A 14186-nucleotide genomic window follows, 5' to 3' on the forward strand; every position below is an offset into this window, starting at 1 on the left:
TGTGGGGTTTATTAGTAAACTTAGTTATTGCATTTTGTATCCTTGTGTTTTGTTTCTTAGTGAAATTTCCGACTCATATCTCCCCAGTTAAGACAATGAGGTGCAGTTGCCCAGAAACTTTTTATATGACCGATGGTCATGTAGAAACATCTTTTCTGTAAAAAACAAAAAACAAAAACCGTTTGAATAGACATTATATAAAGTGAAAAACAATAATCTGCTGGAATACAATGAAAAGCACACAACAATTGGACAGAAAGGGACATGAATCGCTGTGTGACAGGCAGGAGATTGGACCCAAATGCTGGACTCATGGACAATGAAGGAGTGAACTAAAGAAGGCAGCTTTATTGAGGCTGCAAAAACTCAAGGGATGTAGTAGCAGCTTTGAAACTGAATCTCAGGCCATGACGGGACTAAAATACACAGTGGGGTGATCAAACAGGACACAGAAAGGAAACACAGCTGGGACTAATTGCACAGGATGAGACAAGGGAAGCAACACAGAATACAGACACGTACCTTCAAAGTAAAACAGGAAGCACACCAACAGAACTTACAGACTCAGAGACCCGATACTGACACAGTACACAGGGAACACAAGGACAGGGATAACTTCAGTGCAGGCACAGAGACACAGACACTAAACAGAGGGAGCACAGAAACCAGAACCTAAGTAATAGCAATTCCGAATAAGAATTTATCCATAACATAAGACACTCTTAATCCAAACAAAAACACTGATTCAACAGACTCAGGACCATGACACAAAGTTAGGTTGAGTCAACATTAGCTTTTCATTTGGTATTGTTATAATTTGTGATCTCATACTAATTTACCATGAAACAGTTTACGTTATTTCATGTTTAACCAATATAATTCTTTATTTTAATCATATATTTGTTTTTATCATATATATATACATAATATATTCTGTTATTATATCTGCTAAACCACTATCCACAAATATCTGTATTTTCTCAGTATTACAAAATTGTAAGACCATGGCCAAAATATCCTTTAGCTTGATGAGCTGAATCTCAGAGTCTAGGAAAAGTCAATATAATAGCACTGAAGTGGAAGTGATCTCAGCACTTTGTGGAGTCAAGTACGCATCCCTTTCTCAGGTCCAGGAAGTCTGTGGTATACAGTTAACCTTTGAAAGGTGATGCATCTCAAGATTTGCAGACTTCCTGTTCGAAAGAGTGTGGGAAAAAAAAGAGTCTTAAAAAGACTGTTGTTGTTGTAGCACTGCAGTTATTTTACTGTATTTTCATCCACAGAAAAAATAAATACATTTGCCACATCATCACACAGAACATTTTTTGATATCCGAAAAATACTTTTCATTTTCACCATAGAGAGGTAAAGCATTCAGCACATTTACTTCTTGTCCCTGAAAATAAACTGGCATCCAACCTATTGGTGACACATGAAAGAAATAAAGTGATTCTACATATTTTTGTGTGAGACAGACAATACGTGTGTCGGTTCAGACTCTAGAAATGTAGGAACACGTGAATGTAACCATCAAATGTTTACATATACCTTAGTTTGTTCTTTTGTTTGTTTTTACAGACATAATTTTATTACAAGTGTACATCGCTGAGGCAGCTCATCAAAAAGTCAAAAGGTAAATTAAAATGAGTGTGATGAAGCCGGGGGTTAGAGTTAGTCCTGAAATCCTGTGTAGGTCAGTCAATTATATCTATGATTTAGAATAATAAATAAAATTACACAGATTTCCCTCAAATGATATCTAACTTTCCAGAAATATTCATTGATAAACACAAAAAACACAGAGTTTAGTAGCGTGTTTAACTAATGCAATAGACTACCAGTCATAAAAACAAGAAAACACAAATATTTTAGAAATCTGTAGCAAAAAAACTTGTTTAAAACTGAAAACTGTAAATAACAAACTTTTTAAACCCACATCTGCATTGCAGTACTAAACAAGGCAAAACAGGTATTCGACAGAACATCACTTCATATTCGCTACTGTTCACTGGTTTCACCATACTTAAGCTATTGTGCAGAGGTCTGGGGCAATAACTATAAAACCACATTACATTCACTTTTTACTCTTCAAAAGAAAGCAATTCGAATCATCCACAATGCAGGTTATAGGGAACATACAAACTCACTATTTTTGTATGAAATATTGAAAATTGACGATATAGTGAAATTCCAAACAGAACAAATTCTATTCAAAGCAAAAAATAAAGAACTGCCAGGTAATATTCAGAGTATGTTTTTTTTGAAAGAAGGAAGTTATAATTTAAGGGGTTTTTGTAACTTCAAAACAATGAAGGTACGTACTACAAGAAAAGGCTTTTGTGTTTCTGTTCAAGGAGTGAAACTATGGAACAAACTGAATATGGAATTAAAGCAATGTCCAAACATAAAACTGTTCAAAAAGAGTTATAAAAATATGATCTTCTCGATCTATAAAGAAAAGGAAAATATTTAAATTAAGTGAATGTCTCTATTTAAAAACAAACAAACAAAAAATTCATGATGTGATATTATAGTATATAGTATATCAGAAATCTGTTCACTATTTTTATTACAAATTATATCAGTAAGGAAGCTGACTAAATATTCACTGATAATTTATGGGACAGGGGTGGGATTAAATAAGTGTATACTTCTTCCCACTCCCTTTCAACATGTAAATTAATCAGAATGTTTTTTTGTATGTAATTTGTATAGTATATTTTTTTTCTCTCATTTCTTTTCTAAATGTACTTGTATATTGTTCACATGTTGAAATAAATTACCAATCAATCAAAAACCATGGTGGCCATTTAGAAGTCGGCCATCTTGGATACAACTTTTGTTTTTTCAATAGGAAGAGGGCCATGTGACACATCAAACTTATTGGTAATGTCACAAGAAAAATAATGGTGTGCTTGGTTTCAACGTAACTTTATTCTTTCATGAGTTATTTACAAGTTTCTGACCACTTATAAAATGTGTTCAATGTGCTGCCCATTGTGTTGGATTGTCAATGCAACCCTCTTCTTCCACTCTTCACACACTAATAGCAACCCCACAGGAGAAATGCCAGCACAGGCATCCAGTATCCGTAGTTTCAGGTGCTGCACATCTCATATCTTCAGACCATAGACAATTGCCTTCAGATGACCCCAAAGATAAAAGTCTAAGGGGGTCAGATCGGGAGACCTTGGGGGCCATTCAACTGGCCCACGATGACCAATCCACTTTCCAGGAAACTGTTCTTCTAGGAATGCTCGGACCTGGCACCCATAATGTGGTGGTGCACCATCCTGCTGGAAAAACTCAGGGAACGTGCCAGCTTCAGTGCATAAAGAGGGAAACACATCATCATGTAGCAATTTCAAATATCCAGTGGTCTTGAGGTTTCCATTGATGAAGGATGGACCCACTATCGTTGTGCCCCATATACCACACCAAACCATCACTTTTGTTGGTCCAACAGTCTTGGAGGGATCCATCCAATGTGGGTTAGTGTCAGACCAATAGCAGTGGTTTTGTTTGTTAACTTCACCATTCACATAAAAGTTTGCCTTATCACTGAACGAAATCTTCTGCGTGAACTGAGGGTCCTGTTCCAATTTTTGTTTTGCCCATTCTGCAAATTCTGTGCGCCGATCTGGGTCATCCTCGTTGAGATGCTGCAGTAGCTGGAGTTTGTAAGGGTGCCATCTGTGAGTAGCTAATATCTGCCGAAGGGATGTTCGACTAATGCTACTCTCCAGTGACATGCGGCGAGTGCTACGCTGTGGGCTCTTGCTGAATGAAGCTAGGACAGCCACTGATGTTTCTTCATTAGTGACAGTTTTCTTGCGTCCACATTTTGGCAAATCCAACACTGAACCAGTTTCACGAAACTTAGCAAGCAGTTTGCTGACTGTAGCATGGGAGATGGGTGGTCTCGTAGGGTGTCTTGCATTGAAATCTGCTGCAATGACCCGGTTACTGCGTTCACCAGATATCAACACAATTTTGATCTGCTTCTCACGTGTTAACCTCTTCAACATGTCAATGGCTGTGAACAAAGAGAAACTTGTAAGTAACTCATGAAAGAATAAAGTATAATACATATTTGTGTAATAAAAGATAGAATATTAATGTGTGATTAAAAAAGATGTGGCAATTATGAATATAAAATAATGAGGTATATAAGCATCAAAGATTTAAAAAAAATTAGATAAAAATATAGAAACAGATAACTATTCATCCTTAAATTAGTATCATCAATTAACCTAATCCCACGCATGTCTCAGACTCTGGGAAGAAGCCACAGTTGAAGCTTATAAAGTTGGGGAAACCTGCAGTCTGCTGAGAGTGAATAAGTCTCTTGAATGAGTGACAAAACATTTCTCCCACTAAAAACACTAATGTTTTCTCTGCAACACAAAAAAAACCTCTTTTGATGAAAAAAATATTCACTTTTATTGTTAAAATGACACGCACAACACCTGCAATGTTGTTGTTGCTGCAGAGCTCATTTGTCGTGCTCAAAGGTGACACCTGGTGGAAGTTGAGCAGAAACAAGACATTTTAAAATAAAATGGTAACCCTTGAGGCTAGCTTACATGATTTTTTTTAAGTGATTATTTTGCAAGAAGCATGTCTTGCATGTAAAGTATAATTAATTATTAATAATGCCAAAGTGAAAGAACATGTTAAACATACAGAAATGTAAAAAAGGATAATATAGAAAACATGAAAGCTTTGTTGCACTCAAGGGACACATGAAGTTTGAATATACTGTTGGAGCTCTGACAGGAGATTTGTTGCAACTTGTTATATATTAAATATTAGATAGTAAGTCAAAATAATAGGAAATTTTGTGTGCGTGGCTGTCGCTAAAATAACTGTTTTAATGGGAAAATTACCAACATCTTGTTATGCTATCACAAAGAGGGACAAACTCTGAAGGGCCTACAGAACTGGGATGGTGATCATGAAGGACAATGAGAACCTTCTCATAGAACTTTGGTCTAAAAGGAATTTTTGCCTGATTCGAGTAAGACTGACTCATCATTTACAATTCAAGCAGTGGTTGCACTAAAGTCTAACAGTACAGTCAAAGTTCATTTCAAATATTCACAGTAGCCTTAAAGATTATAGTCGAGACCCTGGAATGCTTTAATATAGTTTTAAAAATATGATCACCAGATCAGTATCGGTTTCATGTTTATTTAGTCCTAACTTAGCTTTCATTTCCCCACATACTGAATAATGAGATGCTGTGATGGGTTTTATTGTTGTTGTTTTGAATGTGTATATGTATGAATCCGGGTTGATATGATTTGACTGATTTGTGTATGGCTTTTCCATTGATGTGGAAACCACAACCACAGACTGATGAACTAATACTTGGGAGAGATTATAAGGAAAACACGAACCCTTAACAACTAAAATGAAAAAGAAAAGTATATAATATCAGGATTAAATGTCAACAGTGGGATTTTTGGTTTTCATCATTTTCCGTTGTTAAGATGCTCACAAGATGTGATACAAAGCTCTCTAAGGTTAAAAATTAGAAAAATGTTTCAGCATCTTCTTCAGACTCGTTGAAAGTTTCATTTGAGTAAGTACTCAATAGATGCTTTAAAGAAACTGGGTGAAAAGATTCCATAATTGTGGGGTTTGGGAGATCACAGTTGAAGGGGCTATCTAAGGGAGTAAAATGTCCTGTCAGGCTACTGATCTTATCTTGAAAAAAGCTTAAAAAGTCATTGCGAGTTGGAGAAGAGATGATGTTTTTCACTGTATCGAAGAGAACCTTAGGGTTTCTTTTTCCTACTGCAGGTTATTTAGAGAAATAAGTGGCTCTTGCATCTTTCACTATGTCGTTAAAGGTAGATAATAGTTCTTTCAAGTGGAGGTTATAAACCTCAAGTTTTGTGGCTTTCCACTGGTGCTCAGTTTTACAGCAAATTAACCTAAAGCTGGGGATAGTTTCTGTGAACCAGGGTGGGGATTTAACAGTGCCACCTTTCCTGATTTCAAGAATTTTTAGACATTGTGAACTGAAGGAGGCCACATGCTGTTCCATATCATCAGTTTCAGGTAGATTATTATCAAATAATTCCAAATTCTTTCACCACAGAGTCAGTAATTAGTTGTAAATGCTTCACATGAACAAAGGGCACACAGGAAATAGAAATATATTTTTATTTTCCTTCTTTCTCTTCAGATCACAGATAAAGTAGAGATCAAATAAAAGACGTTTATGATCGCTTATAAAAATGTCCTCACGACAGAGTGGTCTGATATCCAGAGCCGGTGACATAATCAGATGATTCTGTGAATCTGATTCTGTCACTAAATTAAATTTAATAATATGGAAATTAAAATCCCCTAGCAGCAGGATTCTTTCCAGCTTGATGGTGGACAATAAAAAGTCCCCAAACTCCACAAAGAAAATCCTAGCTAATCCAAGTGGTCTATAGATTAATATCAGATAGAAAAGGTTAGTGCTATTTGTCTTCTTCATCTGAATATCAAATTAGTTAAAAGAAGGGGTCTTCACTAGATGACATGTTTAAGGAGTTTCTAGCTATAACAGCCAGCCCATCTCTATGTTCTGAAAGTCACGGTGTGGTTAGACAAACACTTATAACTCAAGTATTAATAAATGGTGTAAACAGGAAGTGGAGCACTCACTCACAAGTTTCATCCACATGAAACTACAGCATGTGCTGCAAACTGAAACCTTTGTTTATGTCTGTGGTCCATTTGATGACTCACTCAGTTAAACTCTGCCAAGCTACAGAGATGCATTTATCAACTGCCTAGAAAATGATTAAACTTGCTGTAACTTCCTGTTTTTAGAGCCGTACTAATGCTCTTCTAGCAGCTACAATGTATATCTTCATTTGGACACATTTAAATAAAAGTAAAGAAATATTCATACTTGGTGTCAAACCTAATTTTAATGTTATCGATACAAAACAGTGTCTGTAAACATAATCTTGAAATGGACTTTTGAACTGTCAGGTTTCTTAAGAAGTGAGTCGTAACTCCTGCTTAGTAAATGTTTGACTTCTTATGTGCTGAATAGATGTCAAGTCCTTGTTTCACAGCTGGAGACTTTAATTTTTAGTAAACAGAAGGACAGGTTACACCCAGTGGATGCTTTATTAGAGTCCTTGCTGTCTTAATTCTTTGTGAAACAGACTGAACAAGGTGCGTGTAACAGAGACTTTGGTTCATATTAACATCATAGCCTTACGCAGTTGCTACACATTTGTCGTGATCTAAATCTCCCATTTCATCACATCCCCCAAAAAATAAATGAGTAAAATTTGAATTACAAGTTTGCAGCTCTGAGTATATTTAGATATCAATCTAAACATTTGTGAATGTTTTTCTGTAACTGTAAATTTAAAACACAAGTGTGTGAAGATGAAAATTGAAAGTGAAATTTTAAAAATAAATTCTCACATTTACAGCGATCGTGGCTCAAGAGTTGGGAGTTCGCCTTGTAATCGGAAGGTTGCCGGTTCGAGCCCCGGCTTGGACAGCCTTGGTCGTTGTGTCCTTGGGCAAGATACTTCACCCGTTGCCTACTGGTGGTGGTCAGAGGGCCCGGTGGCGCCAGTGTCCGGCAGCCTCGCCTCTGTCAGTGCGCCCCAGGGTGGCTGTGGCTACAATGTAGCTGCCATCACCAGTGTGTGAATGGGTGGATGACTGGATATGTAAAGCGCTTTGGGGTCCTTAGGGACTAGTAAAGTGCTATACAAATATTTACCATTTACAACATTTTTACCTTCACAAAGGTTCTCTAGTGGATCTAGATTTCTGTTTAAAAGACACTATAACTGCATAAAAGTATTGCCAGGAATAACACAAATCATGGCACTGCATCTGGCTGTCTTGAAAATTAAATATTCATTGCAACTAAATTATTTAGAGAAAAAATATTAATGGCTTTTTCAGGCAGAGGTTTGATTGTGACACTCTGTGACAGTATTTAGCAGTATTTGTAGCATATATGAGAAAACGAGGTCACTTCTGTTTGTAAGAGAACTGCAGGTTGTGACATCAACTCAAACAGACATGGAAAGTCACAGCACCAACAACAATGGTATGTTGTGTCATCACGTTAAAGACGCAGCTCATAGCTTCACCTCGAAACACTGCAGCAGGTTGTGGCATCACCCTAAAGAGCAATGGGATCATCCCCAAACATAATGGCACCATTTTAAACACCCGTGGTATCATCTACAAATGCAGCGGCATGACCTCCACAGGCATCACCCACAAAATGTCGAGGATGTCATATCCACAGTCAGCAATGCCAAGGGATGTCACCCCCAAACACCGAGGCGAACACCGAGGCATGTTGTAGCATTTGAAGGCACCATCTCAAGTCACAGCTCAGTGTTCATTATGATCTCGACACACCCTTTCCAAAGAAATTCGACTGCACAATAATCACTTTTGATTGACCACTATTATGCTTCCACATCACAAACAAAATGCAATCTGTGTGTTTTTCTGCCCTTTGTTCATGTTTTACCACATCATGAAAAATACCTTTAGAGCAGCGGTCCCTAACCCCCGGGCCTCGGACCGGTACCGGTCCGTGAGTCGTTTGGTACCGGGCCGCGAGAGTTGAGGCTCAGGTGTGAAATGTATAGTTTTCAGGGTTTTATCGGTTTTCAGTGTTATTTTGTTATCGTTTTTATCGTTAACTCGGTTTTCCTGGGTCTTTTCACGTGTGTTATGAATAAATTTTCTTTTTTCGGTACCGGTACTGGTTTTATTTTGTTGTATTTATCCGCGACACCTTAAAGGCCGGTCCGTGAAAATATTGTCGGGCATAAACCGGTCCGTGGCGCAAAAAAGGTTGGAGACCGCTGCTTTAGATGGGTTATGATTTAAAGCACTGCTGTATTCCTGAAAATGCTTCGGTGTATGTTTGGGTTGTTATAAAGGAAATTTCATGCCAAACATTTTTTGATGTTTCTTTTTGTTTGTTCTTTCTTCTTGTGGATTAACTTTAAACTGGACGGCTGCTTGATCTGAGGTGTGGATCAAGAAGCTTCATGTACCTCAGATTGAAACCTGTATGGTCCTGTCTTTGTTCATGATTAACTATGAGTCACACTGATAATCATAATCTGGCTGACTCACATCTACAATGACAACATTTACATAGCTCAGATCCTTCATAATTTTCTGATTGGTTGTAGTACAATAGCACAATATATATGGACCCTAGACCAGTAGGGTCCACTAAAGACAATGGGACTGAATAACGTCAATCCAAAGCCTTACACATCACAGTATATCTGCTCACTGAGCCAGATTAATTGAACTAGTGATATGGATGGTGACACACACAGAGGAAGTAAGAGACTAGGAAAATAATCCAGGATATGTCTTTCATTTCACAAGTGAAGGGAAATGTGTTTTGTTTATCACAATGTTCCAGCTTCCTCAATTACAGCTGTAGCACCGCCCACTAACACACATTGCAACAACTGTAACTGTCCTGGAGGGTGGACTCATTTCTTCTGAGACATTTGCAGGGTTTCTTCTATTTCTCTTAGAGGGACTTTCAAAGAGGAGATATTTTTCTTTGTCAACTCAGATGTTCAGGTTTATTTTGATTCTCTTAGCTTTCTGATTCACATTATTAGATGTGGTGTGCAAACATTTACTTTAAGGTAAGAAACTGTTCTTACTCAGTTGTTTTTGTCAGTCTGTGTTTAATATTTGCCAGAGAAATGTTGAAATCCTTTTCAAGTTTATATGACTTACCATATATGACTTATTGTCTGGAGATATGGGGTAATGCATATAAAACGAACACTCTTCATATTTTCAAGTTACAAAAAAGAGCTATAAGAATTATAAACCAATCAAACTATATAGAACCAACTAACATTTTGTTTATTAATCTGAATACCCTGAAATTTTATGATTTAGTTGAATATAAAATGGCACAGATAATGTATAAAGCACAAAATAACTTGCTTTGCCCCAGTACTCAGAAGCTGTTCAAAGTCAGAGAGAGTCAATATGACTTAAGGGGAACAGATTTCTTTAAGAAAAACAAGATGAGGACAAATATAAAGCAGAGATGTGTTTCTGTTAGAGGAGTTAACCTGTGGAATAGTTATGACAGTGATTTAAAAAGGTGGAGTTCATTTTTCCTTGTTTAAAAACATGTTTAAAAATAGAGTATTAGAAAAATATATATATCAAGAATGAAAAGAACAAAAAGGAGAAAAAAAACAACAACCTCTTGATTCTTTACTTTGATGTAGTTACTTATCTAAGGTGGAAAGTTTTTTTTCTTTGTTTTGTTTGTTTGTTTTGTTTGTTTGTTTGTTTGCTTTGTTTGGTTTTTGCTTTGTTTTATTATTTTCTTCAAGCCCTGTGTACAGGAGCTGCATACAAAAAGATATTTTGTAAAAAGGGTTGGCGTAATAAGCAAATGCTTCAGCCAATACCTTTTGATTAGCCTTGTCTCATGCTTTCTTTCTTTATGGTAGATTTTTGTTCTGTTTTCACTGTTTTTTGTTTTTGTTTTTTTTTTCTCACTGTTTTCACTGAGATTTGAATTTGAATGCTAATCAATAAAATCAAATCAAATCAAATCAAAGTTTAATGGATAAAACTGAGAGCTCTCTAAAACGGCTTTCCCCCCTAATAGTTTTCCTAGAGAAATCCACATACACCTCATGCTGGCTCTGTCCACCAAAACTGCATTTGTAATCAAACAGTAGTTAAAAGGCGAAAAAGTTTTAACCTAACATTTATGTCCAGCAATGTGTCGGCTGCTCAATACTCGCAAATCTATGAATGACAATGACATTATACTCTCAAGCATCTTTAAAGCAAACACTTTCAGTGTAATCTGCCACTAGAAGTCTACATGCTGGAAGTATATGAATACTTGCAGAAGTAAATAAATATTTAGAGTGCCAATGGATGACCTGGGTATCACTGTGATATTTATTTGACAGATGTGGATGTGGATTCTGATTAGTCTTAACATCATCTCAAAGCTGCATGGGTATTCAGGGGGTTACTTCCCAGAAGCATGTGACTCAATGTTACCCGATCATAATGGTGCAGCTCCTCAAACCACAAACCCCCCCTTCATGGTTGAATATGTGCCCGGCAGCTATCCTGGAGAGCCTGTTACAGGTACAGGGAACGCTGTAGTTTTTATTTTGTTAAATTTGTTTATCACAGCAATGTCTGGTGTAATTGTAATTTACCTTTTTTTTTACAAGTTATTACAATCTCTCTTCATTCTCTTTTTCCCAAATCTTTGCTCGGATGAATTTTTGAAACAATTTTCAAGTTTTGCTCAAGAGCGAGGAATCCACATATTTTAGAGGGTTTATGTTAGAGGCTCGAGAGGTTGCAGATGAAACACGTCTTACTGGAAGATTTGTTCTACTTGAGCCTGACAAGACTCAACTCCTGACATGCGGTGTTTTGGAAGTAAGTAGTTGGAATTTGATTTATTGTTTTCATTTTTTGTAAATCTGAAGCTCTCTTATGTTTTGCCACTCTTCTCAGGATTCAGCTGTTAGTCACACACTTAATCACAGAAAAACTTTGATCCGAGTTAACTGGACTGCGACAGAAGCAGAGCAGGACATCATGTTCAGGTGACTTTAAAATTTCTGATATTCTATGGCTGACGTCCACGGTGAAAATCGAACCTGACCTGCTTCAGATTTCTGTAATATTACAATGCAACAGAAAATGAATTATATCAGCATTCATTCCCTTCTAACATATTTCAGAGCAACATTTCTTCAGCAAAGGGTAAAATTCTGGGAAAATGTGAATATCATCTTACCTCAGCGCACTACTACTACAACTACTACACCGGAAACAGCTACTACACCGGAAAAAGCTACTACACCGGAAACAACTACTACACCGGAAACAGCTACTACACCGGAAAAAGCTACTACACCGGAAACAGCTACTACACCGGAAACAGCTACTACACCGGAAAAAGCTACTACACCGGAAACAGCTACTACACCGGAAACAACTACTACACCGGAAACAGCTACTACACCGGAAACAACTACTACACCGGAAACAGCTGCTACACCGGAAACAGCTGCTACACCGGAAACAACTACTACACCGGAAACAGCTGCTACACCGGAAACAACTACTACACCAAGCACCACAAAGGGCAACACCAACATAGAAGAAGTAAGAACCCACAGGTGGATTTGATTTTGTAACACTGTACACAAAGTGACTCATTAACCTTGCAAGAGCTTTTTTTGACAACACTGCTCCCTGTTTCTGATTTACTTTCAGCGAGCAGGTATTGCACTGATGTGTTTTGATTGTGTTTTGGTGGCAGAGATGAAAGTAAGTAGCATATTTAACGATACTCAAGACACGCACTAAATGCTATTCAGCCCCACCTTAAAAGAACAAAAAGAAATGTAATTGTGTTCTACTTCATGTCTTGTTAGGTAATATCCAATATAGGCAAAGTCTTACTGGCCAGTGAGGCTGTTTTTCATCATATAAATAAGGTAAGAGCTGGGGGCCTTTGGTGCTCACAGTGTTTTATTTTCTTCTTGTCCTGCATCTTTGTATTGCTTCCAAGAATTCTTTGAGTATGTAGTTAGTTTGAAAGCCGGGGGTTCACGGGGTGCTGGAACTTACCCCTGCTTTCATAGGGTAAAATATGGATTTTCAGGGCTTTCAAGGCTGTCTAATTTATTATATGCACTGTTGTTTTTATTTAAATTTTGTAGGTGTGTAAGGTAGCAGGCAACGTCCTCTGTGTGGCTGTTGAAATCTCATCCCTGATCTTGTTTAGTATCGGTGATTCCTCCAAGGTGAGAACAACTGGTGGTGTAAAACCCGTCTCATTAACAACATCTGTTTAATTTTTCCCACATGTATTTTTAATGTGTGTGTTTATGTATTTTTTAGGTCATCTTCTTTGCTCTTGTGTGTGTGATGATAGTGATTAATTTCACTGGAACAGTAATTTTGTCTCTGGGGATTAGAAGTGGTCCTGAAAGGTACGTTTAACTTCACTTTGCATGTGCAAACATATCAACTGACATTTGTGCAAAATGTTTATTTCATTTTTCACGTTCTCTTCAAGAAGGAAGATTTGTGAATACGCTGCCAATGTTTGTTTTGTTATCCATAATATATTTACAAGTAAGAAAATTCTTATACTTGTAAATTTAAGAGTATTAACTTTACACCATCAAAAAAGAGTTTGGACTTTTTTTGTGGAAGTAGTTGCCACTGCCTTTACATTGCTCTGATATTATTTCCATGTTTGTTTTGGGCCAGTTGCTGTCATATTTCTTGGTGTTATGGAGAATGAGTGCGGAAATAACGTGAGGGACTCTTGGCTTCTGAAAGTGATGATTGCTTTCACAGTATGGGATTTCCTGAATGTAATCTGGATTGTCATTTTGAGCAGTGAAAAACGAGGTGAATGCCTTGTGCCTGTCTGAATATAAAAATCTGCATCAGATACAGCATCAAATCTAATGAGGAATAATAATATTAGTATTTTTCTGTTACAGGCCATTTAGGAATGAGCGAGAGAAACAAGCAGCAAGTTCATGTCTGTTTTTCTCATTTCCAGAGGAGACTCAGAGATGTTGTTGTTAATATTGTGTCAGTAATCCTCTTCGCTGGAGCCATTTCTTTTTCTATAGCCATCATTGTTGGTATATTTACTTGTCAGAAACAATAGTTTTGTGGTTTGTTTGAATCACAATCAGATTTCTCTTACAGTTTATATATAGTATGGTTACATCACACTGATCATATCACACTGTTTACCTGCTGCTTCCTCATTTAATGCAAGTAGTGCTTGAGGGTCTTATTTATTGTATCTCGTAATTTTTCAATACACCAGGCAGACTACACAGACTGCATATTGCTTTAGCACACTACAGGGGCGATTCTAGGATCAGAGCTTTGGGGGTGCTGAGCACCCAGAGAGCTGCCCAGCCAGGCAAGATAAACTTTACTCGTCACAGTGAGACTTCTTCCCCGTCTCTGTCAGTCCCTGCATCCCTAAATGTCTCCAGTTGTCCCGAGTTCTCTCTGACTGTCTCCTTGGTGCAGTTAAACCCCTGTTCCTCCCTGTCCTCATCGTCTGTTGTCTTCGTCTCTGTTATCAGTCATCATAATTTTACCATCTC

At 37.3% G+C, this 14186-nt stretch overlaps 1 protein-coding gene across 1 annotated transcript; it reads left to right on the forward strand.

Annotated features, from left to right (window-relative positions):
• The first annotated feature begins 9537 nt into the window (after positions 1-9537).
• LOC146640974 (uncharacterized) lies at positions 9538-14186 on the forward strand. Its single transcript, XM_085399008.1, has 12 exons — positions 9538-9677; positions 10983-11166; positions 11327-11469; positions 11548-11639; positions 11778-12204; positions 12316-12369; positions 12477-12539; positions 12765-12848; positions 12946-13037; positions 13124-13182; positions 13321-13464; positions 13560-14186. Exons 1-12 carry the CDS (start codon positions 9651-9653, stop codon positions 13730-13732), a joined length of 1542 nt encoding a protein of 513 aa, XP_085255134.1. The 5' UTR covers positions 9538-9650; the 3' UTR covers positions 13733-14186.

This window comes from Rhamphochromis longiceps, linkage group LG23 (assembly GCF_057381845.1).
Source record: "Rhamphochromis longiceps isolate RC_006_pf linkage group LG23, R_longiceps_female_GT1.1, whole genome shotgun sequence".
Taxonomy (NCBI): Eukaryota; Metazoa; Chordata; class Actinopteri; order Cichliformes; family Cichlidae; genus Rhamphochromis; species Rhamphochromis longiceps.

Coding starts and splice junctions, on each gene's coding strand:
- LOC146640974 (XM_085399008.1), top strand. CDS start 9,651: ATGTGGTGTGCAAACATTTACTTTAAG. Junction 11,167..11,326: donor TCCTGGAGAGCCTGTTACAG/GTACAGGGAACG, acceptor ACAATTTTCAAG/TTTTGCTCAAGAGCGAGGAA. Junction 11,640..11,777: donor GAGCAGGACATCATGTTCAG/GTGACTTTAAAA, acceptor AACATATTTCAG/AGCAACATTTCTTCAGCAAA.